The sequence below is a fragment of the Lipotes vexillifer genome, unplaced genomic scaffold, assembly GCF_000442215.2.
Source record: "Lipotes vexillifer unplaced genomic scaffold, Lipotes_vexillifer_v1.1 scaffold722, whole genome shotgun sequence".
Lineage (NCBI taxonomy): Eukaryota > Metazoa > Chordata > Mammalia > Artiodactyla > Lipotidae > Lipotes > Lipotes vexillifer.
In genome coordinates this window covers 78311-89579 of record NW_006795213.1, presented here as the reverse complement: position 1 = coordinate 89579, position 11269 = coordinate 78311, and the positions used below count along the sequence as shown (strand labels likewise).

General features: G+C 41.5%; 1 protein-coding gene across 2 annotated transcripts in view; it reads left to right on the top strand.

Moving 5' to 3' along the window:
- The window catches only part of EIF3J (eukaryotic translation initiation factor 3 subunit J), a 23889-nt gene continuing 12620 nt past the window's right edge, over window positions 1-11269 (top strand). For both annotated transcript variants that reach the window (XM_007467527.1, XM_007467526.1), the window contains exons 1-3: window positions 1-163; window positions 250-353; window positions 10934-10991. In XM_007467527.1, the coding sequence (XP_007467589.1) occupies window positions 127-163; window positions 250-353; window positions 10934-10991 (199 nt within the window). In that variant the 5' untranslated portion in view covers window positions 1-126. The remainder of the gene's footprint in view (window positions 164-249; window positions 354-10933; window positions 10992-11269) is intronic.

Sequence of the window (11269 nt, the reverse complement as noted above, 5' to 3'; positions counted from 1 at the left end):
GGCGTTCAGTCAGCCAAGGTCCCAGCGTGCCTTGCGCCGGCCAACGAGAGCAGATTCAGTGACTCACATCCGCCGCGCTAACTCTTTGCTCGCTCTCTACTTGTACACGCTTACCCCCGGCTCGAGATGGCGGCGGCAGCGGCGGGGGACTCTGACTCCTGGGGTGAGGAGAAGTTCCGGGAGCAGGGCCTGGGCCGGCGCTGGCCCCACACCCAGGCAGGCATTAACGTGGCTCGCTCTCTTCCGTAGACGCGGACACGTTCTCAGTGGAAGACCCGGTGCGGAAGGTGGGGGGCGGCGGCACCGCCGGCGGGGACCGCTGGGAAGGCGAGGACGAGGACGAGGACGTCAAGGTGGGTGCGGGCCGGGGCTCCGAGCAGTGTTGGAGCGGGTTGGCGCTGTCGCGGGCAGAGTTGCCCGCCGAGGGGCGGGCGGACGGACTGTGGGCCCAGGGGCCCCGCCCGGGCCTGCGGGCCGTGGGTCTAGGCTCGAGCGTAGGGCCTGGCGGTGCCCTGTTCCCCTCCTTTCGCCGGCCATATGGGCCGGAGGCGGGCAGCGTGGTCTGTTGAACTTCCCTGGCGAGTCGCTGGCCCCAGCCCTAGCCTTAGCCCTAGCCCCAGCCCTTCTTCGAAGGTCTGCGCTCCGGCCTGGATCCCACCCGCCAACTGGCGACGGGAGGTGACAGAAGCTGCTGGACTGGCCCACGTGCAAACTTCGCGGTCTGGAGTTGCTCGCGGGGATGAGACTGGGAAGCTGAGAATGGAGCCGCTGGCTTATTCCATATGGAAAGTCTTGCAACCCACCTGCCCTTTCAAGCTCAGGTCTCCCCAGGGCCAGTAACTCATTTATATCCCCGAAGGCCCATTTGTAGAGTTTGTTCGAGTTGTTAGATGAGTGAAATATTGTGGTTTAATTTTAGCCACCTTTTTTTTTCCCACACAAATGCAATAATTTTTAGCCTCCCTTCTCCCATCCTGTGGTAAAAGGATGAACTGAGTACTGAGATAGCTAGCAGTTAGTGGTGAGAAACCTGGGTAGTCCACACAGCGACTTATTATTCATTTACACACGAACGCGTAATAGTGAAGATTTGGTGGTTGGAGAAGACGAGGGAGTCAGTGTTTTGTGTTTTTTTTGGTGGTTGTTTTTCCTATGCCTTGTAGATTTGAACCTGATTTACCGTCTTCGTTTGTTTTTGAGAACTCCTCGGGGCTTCAGATGCGGCTTCAGATGACATTATGACTACTGCGTTCGTTTTTGTTTTTCAGGTAGCTACAGAAGTCTCAAGCACAGAATGTTAAGACTCTTATTAACAAACTTCTCAAAATGTTTTTATTTTTGTGAAGATAAGGTTTAGTATGAGTTGGAAAATGGTTTTTTATGGTTTCGATTCATTTGGTGAATGTTTTACTCTTCTAACTTCTACCCTTCAGCTCATGCTAACAACCCTACAAATCCTTCTGCTTGGGTTGAAAAAAATTTAAGCTAGGTAATCACTCTGAATTTTGTGTTAATACTGCTTTTGTTACATTTTACCTGAGTCTGATGAGGTGGATGTCCAATTCATTGAACAGCCTGAGGTTCAGGGATGACGCGAGCTTTGCAAATATTGGGGTTAATAAATGAGCAATACTATTGTGAAGATACTTAAATGCTTCATTTAAATGTTGTATAGACATGAGAATGGATTGTATTATCAGCCTCATTGCAAGATATTAGTTACCTCCCTACATTGTAGCAGATTTTCTGTTTTGAGTCTTTAGTTCAGATTTGTCCTTTCACTTTTTCTGTGCAGAGTGGATGTAGGAGTTAAGACATCTGTTATGAAAATTGGGAATAAGTGAGAAGAAACGACTAGAGAAATCAGAAAAGAATTACCAGAAAATGAAGTTTGAATGAAGTAGTCTAGACTGATATCATGAAGAAGCCTGACTGAAATTATTGTATCTAAATGGTGTCAATCCTGATAAATATAATTCTGACTACTTGGAACTAATTTTGGAGATTTATAAGTTGTAAATCTTATTTACAAAAAGGTAAATCTTATGTACCCTAAAGGTCATCTCGCCTCTTTGCACTCTTTTAGTGCAGAATTTCTTTCTTTTATACAAGTAGCTTATATCTTTTACATAAACTTTGAAGTTGGTATTGGAGTAGAAAGCTGAACTTGTCCATTTTATTTCCATGTTGAAATGCTGGTTTATTTCTGTTGAGTTTCTCCAGGATTTCCAAGATGAGGTGTTCATGGAGTAGTTTGATTCCTAGTAGTTTGGAATAGACAGACCTGGATCTATATTTTTGCCTTGACATTTTCTGTTTGTGGTCATGAACCAGTTTTTTAATCCTTTTTTTTTCACTTCCATTTCCCAATCTTGTCATTACAGAAGCTACCTCAGAGGATTATTTTGCACTTTAAATGAGATAATATGTCAAGCATTAAGCAGAGTTGCCTGGCACTTAGTAGGCATTCAGTAAATGTTAAATCTCTCTGCAAGAGAGAATATTTTTCTGGCTAATGGAAAATATCTTTAGGCTGTTTAGATCGAGTAGCTGGGGTTATTTTTGTGCCACATTTTTTTGTGCTTTCTTAAGCTCAGTAGGAGTAAGTTCTCTCCACGGTGGCTGTTTACTGTGAATTTTTTGTTTTGAACTGAATGTCCGTGGTTATCAAGCAAGTTTTTGCTTGCTCAGAGGTTACCAATCTAGAGTTGAAATTTGTCACTTTGAATGGTAGTGAGTACAGGTTTTCCCTGCTATCCGAAAGTAGAGCATTCCTATGAAACCTTCCCTGAGCTGAAAGAAGCAATTGCCTTAGGACACATCTTGCTAACAAATGCACAGGATGAATCAAGGTAAAGCACAGATGCTCGCAGACACAGTTCAAAGCTATGGCAGCTTGATGCTGAGATGCTGAGTAGCTTGGTGGAGAAGGAGCTTGGCCTTGGCGGTGCCACTGTTGCTGCTTGGGTGCACGCTGCCTCTGTAATGGCTCAGTGCAAAAACAAATGCTATTTTCACTTTAATAAAAGCGAAAATCCTCTTTGGATTTCTTTCACTTAGTGAGCACAGTTATTAATGAAGGTCTTTCGAAAAAGCGAAGTGGAATAAAGTGAACTTTAAAAAGTGAGGGATACCTATAATACCAAATTTCTGAATTCTAATGTTTTAGCGTTTAATCCTTTTGTAAGGAGATGCTAACAAGGTTTAGTTTCCATGAGATCGAATAATCATAGTCCTTAAATAATACAGTATGTGAATTTTTGAAAAGTCCTTCAAAAGTAAGGTATGTAGAAACAGTAAGTTCTTCAGTTTATGTCAGCATCTAGTGTTTAACCTTTAAGAGTAGAGGTTTAATGTCATTTGTACTGTCCTGAGAAATGAAAGGAAAACTGAGATCTTCGTTACAGTAACTTGCTTCAGTAGTTTACTGTCTTTCAGTAGATATAGCATTTTGCTGCCCTTGACTTTTCAGATAGCTGTCTGAAAGTGGCAGTGCATATAGGTGAAACTGTAGAATTTTTAATATTCATGGTGCAGGGGAGTCTATGCTTCTTTCCAGTGAAAAGGTAAGAACTAGGGAGCGTACTTTCCTGTCACATTAGCTTTATGTTCCCTTTCTGTACTATCCTGATGTTATGCAGAGGCAGTGGGAGGAATTGTTTGCTTGGCATATATCTCTGGACTCCTTCCCCATCGCTGGAATGATGTGTAGGCAATGTTGATTAAGAAGGCACAGACTTCCCTGGTGGTGCAGTGGTTAAGAGTCTGCCTGCCAGTGCAGGGGACACAGGTTTGATCCTGATCCGGGAAGATCCCACATGCCGTGGAGCAACTAAGCTCGTGTGCCACAACTACTGAGCCTGTGCTCTAGAGCCCACGTGCCACAACTACTGAAGCCTGTGCGCCTGGAGCCCTTGCACTGCAACAAAGAGTAGCCCCTGCTCGTCACAACTAGAGAAAAGTCCAACGCAGCCAAATAGATAGATAGAAAAAAAGAAAGAAAGAAGGCAGTGAGTACCTACCCACTGCACGCAGGAACAATACAACTTTTACTCCATTTTACTAGTATCCCATCATTTCAGTAAAACAGATTAGAAGCTAGATTTATTTCAAAGGGTGTGGAGTTTGTTTTGAGAAAACTTCTGGCTGTGATCAATCATCTCAGACATTTGCTTCTGTAATGTTATTACAGAATTTCTTTAAAAGATCCTAGAGAAGGCTTCCTTGGTGGTGCAGTAGTTGAGATTCCGCCTGCCGACACGGGGACATGGGTTTGTGCCCCGGTCCAGGAAGATCCCACATGCCGCGGAGCAGCTAGGCCCGTGAGCCATGGCCGCTAAGCCTGCGCGTCCGGAGCCTGTGCTCTGCAAGAGAGGCCACAACAGTGAGAGGCCCGTGTACCACAAAGACAAACAAACAAAAAGAAACAAACAAAAAGAGATCCTAGAGAGCTGACTTAGTTGAAAACTGCCTGCCTCATCATGCCCATTCAACTGTTAGGATCCTATCCTGGTTAATAGTTTATATCTACCAGAGTAAGGACATTTTTAAGCGTTGGAAACAGTACTTCTGAAGTAGGGCATCTGTATTTCAAAGAAATTGGAGATTGCTGGGAAATTCTCAGAAGGTGGCATTTTGCTAGGAAATGAGTATCTGGAAGTGTGTGTAACTTATGAGAAGTTCTAAACATATAAAGAAGTGGTAAGAAAAGTTTAATAAACCCATGACCAGGGACTTCCCAGGTGGTCCAGTGGTGAAGAGTCTGCCTTCCAATGCAGGGGACACAGGTTCGATTCCTGGTCAGGGAACTAAGATCCCACATGCCATGGGGCAACTAAGCCTGCATGCCGCAACTACTGAGCCTACACGCCTCAACTAGAGAGCCCATGTGCTGCAAATTACAGATCCCACCCACTCTGGAGCCTGCACGCCACAACTAGAGAGAGAACCTGCACACCACAGCTAGAGAGAAGCCTGCGTGCCACAACTAAGACCAGACACAGCCAAAAAATAAAAAATAAAGAAAAATAAAATTTTTAAAAACCATGACCAATCTTATATCTTCTGTATCCCCACTGCTCTCCTCCCACAACCAGATTATTTTGAAGAAAATACCAATTATATCATTTCAATACCCTGACAGTTTTTTTTATAAACTAGTAAATTTTTAGTTAGGAAGCGTGTTTAGTTAGGACGGTTATTTTTACAATAAGGCATCCATTACCCCTTCCCGGCCCCCCACCCAGTTTGCCATAGTTAGACTCGGCTACTTTGTTTCTATCGAGTAAACTCCTCCACTTGTGCCTCTGTATTCTCCTTTGTTTTGCAGTTTGAATCTCCTTTTACATTTTTTGTTTTGTTTTTGTTTTTTCCTTTTTTAAAGAAAAACAATAAATGACATCTTAAGAATTTAAAAGGCAAAAAAAAGATACTGAAAAATATTTACCTAATATATTTGTCATGCTGGACCATTGAAAATAAATAAGCCACTTGTTTAGAGTTCAGTGTATTGTTCTTGATCTAGCTTAGCCAGGAATTTAAAGTAGAATTGAAAACAGTTCCAAATATGAGACAGGTCAGCATTAAGATGGAATTCAGCAGAGTGCTGAGCCATGGTAGGTGTTAAAAACTTAATGAATTGACTTAAGTGAAGTAGAATTTATTGAGGCAGGTACCTTGGCTTCCAGAGACCATCATAGTTCTGAGGTGATGGAAGAATATTTGGGCTTCTTTTAAAAAGTAAACTTTCCTGGCAGGTCTAGCGATGGCAGAAGCTCACTACAGAGTTCTGAGGCTTCTCAGAGCAGGTTGGTACAGCTTACAGAACACCAGTAAATGACTCTTACTGCAAGAGATTATGCTTTATCTAAACCAAACTAAAGAAGAATGGGGGAGGCGTATGTGTTAGTTAGTGGGCTATTGCTATGGGACAGAAGAAATTTACTGCTCATTTGAAGCTACTTTTATTTGACGATCTATAAATATATCTTGCTTAAGTTGGAAAACATTTTCAGCCCTAAATGTGTTCTCTCATTGCATGTGACATTCACATTATAATGCACAATAATGTGCATTATTGCACATTATAAAAGTGACAGACTGGCCAACTACTGGCTGCATTATTAGGAATAAAGAAAGCAGGGTTTAAATTTTTTATGTTATGTTTTCAGTTCTTAGTCATATTTGATTGGGAAGCAGGTTTTAAACTTGAAAAGCAGCCATCTCTTTCAGAGAAATGGCTCAAATGATGCTGGGTGTGTGTCTGTAGAACATGAGTATAGATAAGTGAGTAGTTTATCAACAGCCTCTCTTCTAAGGAAGCTGGCCATTTTAGGAGAGCAGCCTGGTTAATACTTTTGGAGATAGATTGGATATTATAGTTGCAAGAGTTATTGGCTACCAATGATAATTGGGTAAAGAATTTAAGTGGATATTTATAGGTAATCTCTTGAACCAAAAACAACCATTTCGGGCTTACTAAATTAGACTTAACTCCCTATTTTAAGTGTTCATTTTAGATGTTTCTCTTGGAACCCTTCTACATTTTATCTGAATTTATTGTCAGTATTTACAAAGTCCTGATGTTTATGGAAAATTAGGCAGATATAGACATTCTACTTTTATACATTTACTTTTATAACTAAGGATGCAAAAACTCTTTAAGTTCTGGGGGAAAGCTACCTGGCCTTCTGCTTTGGGGATTGCGTCTGTTTGGAAGTATGGCCAGGCTCTTTTTGCTGACATCGCTATGCTCCCTTCTTTAGGAACTTGACATCACTATGCTCCCTTCTTTAGGAACTTGTCCCCAGTATAGGAATAACTTCAGGGCAGTTATTACTGTTTCAAGCAGTCTGGGGTGAGGGTGCCTTTCATGGTCCTTTTATGAACTGAGGAGCAGATGTCATGGTTGTTTCCAGGACTTGATAGGAACCACTGTTTTTGCTACTGAAATCCATTCTGTGGTGGAATTCTCTGTAGCCTTGTTATGCTTGCGCTGATGGGACAATGTAATGACTGTCTGGAGTAAGGTTTATTCTTTGATAGGGAAACCAGGGCGGGGTAGAGGTGGGGCAAAGAGCTAGTGCTAATGAGATACTGAAGGAGCAGTGATATGGGTGGGGTGATATTTTACTGGTAAAGGGAACTGAGGCACATCAGCATTGAACAGAAATGTTACTCTGTTGTGCTGTTTCTCTATGTTGGAGTTACTGGGATTGAGCTGCTCATTTTCAGCTATACCTCTCCCTTCTTGGCCTCCTAGTACCAGAGGCTGCTAGACTCATTTGTTAAAATTAGTGGAAATCTAGCACAGGCAATTTGAGATGAATAATTGCCATAGTTGTAGCTGGGCATATCTTAGTATGTACTCTAACCCTTCTCTTTGATATGGGGCTCCTTGAAATTCCAGGGGACCTCATTCCAGAACTAATTTAAAGAACAGATTTTGGTGTGGAGGGACCTAGTTCCCAGACATTTATTTTATACTTCAACACTCAGGTAAGAAGTCATGTTTAATATGACGCTTTAAAGGAACTTTGGCCTGTTCAAAACAGGTTCCTTCATTATTTTTCCATTCAGATTTTGGGATAGCTGTCTCTGGGCCTTAGTGTACTTATCTGTAAAGTAGGGATAACACCACCTTACTTACAGAACTTTTGTGAGGGTTAACTGTTACTATATGTAAAGTCCTTTGGGGAATTCCCTGGCTGTCCAATGGTTAGGACTCCGTGCTCTTACTGCTAAGGGCCCAGGTTCAATCCCTGGCTGGGCAACTAAAATCCCACAAGCCTCTCTGTGCAGCCAAAATTGAAAAAGTAAAAATAAAACATAAAGTATGTTGCACAGTGCTTGGTGCAAAGTAAGCCCTCAGTAAATGCTATCTATTATTATTATCATCATCACTGTTATTAGTAGGGAGTTATAAATAAACATCCCCTGGAAGTAAGCAGTTGGTCCTTTTATCTGAAGCACCATCTAAGCAGCATATCACTCACAGACCCAGCTTTCCTGTGTTCTGTGAAGATTAAAATGACAACTCCTGGTAGTAGTTAACTTTTATATTTAGCTCTCTGGTTCCTTTTGTACTATGGTGTATTGATACAAGCACTTAAGCAAACCAGCAGGGTAATATAAACATTTGCTGTCTAATTTCTAATCTAGTATCTTAGATGTTCAAACAATGACTAGCTGGTTTGCTTTCGTTCTGTTTGTTAACTATGAACCAAGGGTTAAATTGTGAAGGTAAAGTTATTATATAAATGCTTTTGTACAGAGTTCTTCCCACTGCTTGCAGACCCCATGGCAGCCTTAATGAGGACTTTTTATTTCTTTGGATTTACAGATTTTTATTAAGAATCAAGGCTTGGTTAGTTTATATACCTAGGCTGATTCAGATTTATGACCTGTCTTGTTAAAAACCAGAAGCTTGGTGTCATAGTTATGGCACATTAGTCAGCTTCTGCCTCTTCCAGTAGCGTCAGGGCCTCCTGCTTTGTATCTGCCATGCTGTGGCCCAGCTTCCAGTGGGCGTGTCCTGGTGTGCCTGGCAGTTGTTGAGACGGTGGTCAGGCTACCTATAGATTAAAGCCTATTTAAACACAGGGCTGTGTCTTTCTCTATTAAACCTTCTAAATTCTGTGGAGCCTTTAGAAGATTGTTTGATAACTGGTTTATATTTTGCCCAGTGACTGTGCTGGGCATAGTAAAGACAGTATAGATCCACCTTAAAGTGCCCCGCCCAAGTTAGGGAGTGGGTTCCATGAAGCTGTTGATCAGCTCTTGACTTTTCTAATACTGGGATTGACTTTTTTTTTAATTTAATTTTTTAAAATTGAAGTATAGTTGATTTATAGTGTTGGGCTTAAATTTTTATAAAGATTTAATTCATTAACCAGGGTTGTGTTGTATGGAATATTGCTTGAAATAATCAAGCCATTAGCTAGAATGTTGGATGCTTTTACATTTGGGGAAGTAAGAAGTATAAAGACTGCTCAATTTTTCATTTAAAACAACTGAATTATTTAAGAGAGGCTGTTAGTTTTGGCTTGGTTGTCTTGTGTTTTAATTGTTAATGGAGAAGCTTTCTTGTGGAGTTAGACAAGTTGATATAAAAGTTCATATGGAAAAACAAATGTGCAGCAGTGGCCAGGAAAACAGTAAAAAACCCTGAAAACCTGCAAGGGGTGACTAGCCCTAGCTTACATACGATAAAGCCTCTAATCAAAACAGTCGGTACTGGTACGTGAAGAGACAACAGACCAGTGGGATAGAATAGAAAACAGAAATAGACTAGGTACCTAAGAAAATTTAGTATATGGTAAATCACAGGGCAAAGATGGACTTTTTTAAAAATTGAGATATAGCTGATTTACAATATTTCAGGTGTACAACATAGTGATTCACAATTTTTAGAGATTATACTCCATTTATAGTTAGAAAATATTGGAAAGGTGGACTTTTCAATAGATGGTGCTGTGACAGTGGGTAGCCATTTGGAAAAAGATAAAATTAGATCCATACTTCACACCATACAAAAGAAAAACCTCCAGTGGATCAGAGATCTAAATGAAAAAACAATGAAAACATACATGTTCTAGAAGAAAATTCCTTCCTCTAAGAAAAGACTTTCTGGGTTTCCCTGGTGGCATAGTGGTTAAGAATCCACCTGCCAATGCAGGGGACATGGGTTCAAGCCCTGGTCTGGGAAGATCCCCCATGCCGCGGAGCAACTAAGGCTGTGCGCCGCAACTACTGAGCCTGCGCTCTAGAGCCCGCGAGCCACAACTACTGAAGCCCGCACGGCTAGAGCCCGTGCTCCACAACAAGACAAGCCACCGCAGTGAGGAGCCTGCATACCTCAACGTGGAGTAGCCCCCACTCGCCGCAACTAGAGAAAGCCCGCGTGCAGCAATGAAGACCTAACACAGCCAAAAATAAATAAATTAAAAAAAGACTTTCTAATTGACTTGGAATCCAGAGGAAATAAAAGAAAAGATTAAATTTTACTGCATAAGTGTGGTGGGGTACATAGCACTTAATGGGTAAAACACTAGAGGCATTTCCATTAAGAGAAGAACAAAGCAATGATTCCCATTTTCTCTGCCACTGTTCATTCACACTTTACTAGAGGTTTTGCCAGTGCAGTTAGATAAGAGAAATCAATTGTGGAGGCACACGAATCGTTAAAGAAGGAATAAAGCTGTCTCTTGTTTGCAGATGATATGGTGGTATACCTGGGAAAACCCTAGAAAATCAATGATTGGAACTAAAGTGAAATGAATTTAGTAAGGTAGCAAGATATAAAATTAACATACAAAAACCAATAGCTTTTCTTTTTTTTTGTTTTTTTTTTTTTTGCGGTACGCGGGCCTCTCACCATTGTGGCCTGTCCCGTTGCAGAGCACAGGCTCTGGATGCGCAGGCTCAGCGGCCATGGCTCACAGGCCCAGCCGCTCTGTGGCATGTGGGATCCTCCCGGACCGGGGCACGAACCCGTGTCTCCTGCATTGGCAGGCAGACTCTCACCCACTGCGCCACCAGGGAAGCCCCTCAGTAGCTTTTCTATACTAATATAGTAACTGGTTAGAGGACATAAAAGGACAAAAAAAAAAACGTATTTACAATGGCAACAGAGATGATGAAATACTTTGGAATAAACCTGAAGAGAAATGCTCAAAACCTCTAAGAGAAACTTTAAAACACTCCTTGAAAGATACAGAGGTAGCCTTGAACAGATGGAAAGATAGCCCTTTTTCTTGGCTAGGGCAGTTCAACATTATAAGATGTCAGTTCTCCCAAAATTAATTTATAAATTTAATGCAACACCAAAAAAAACCCCAACAAACTTGTTTCTGTGGAGTTAGACAAGCTAATAATAAAGATCACGTGGAAAAGTAAACATACAAGAATTATTAACGGAGGTCCTTTACTTTAGGATAACTGGGATGATGATGATGATGATGAAAAAAAAGAAGAAGCAGAAGTAAAACCAGGTAAGCCATTGGGGTTCTTCCATTTTTGGTTTTATATCTTAGTGACCATCTGATGCTTATGTTAAGACAAATGAGAAAATGCCTACAAAATCAGAAATGTTGGTTATTTTTAGAAACCAAACATCCTTCTGTTCCCACTTCATTCTCTTCTCCCTGTATCTCTTCTCTCTCCTCAAAACATAATCAGATTAGATACCTGCCAAATTTCTGTCTGAGTGCTTTTGTTAAAGGAGAGAGTAAAAGATAAGGCATCATAGTTGAATAATCTAAGTCCTGCC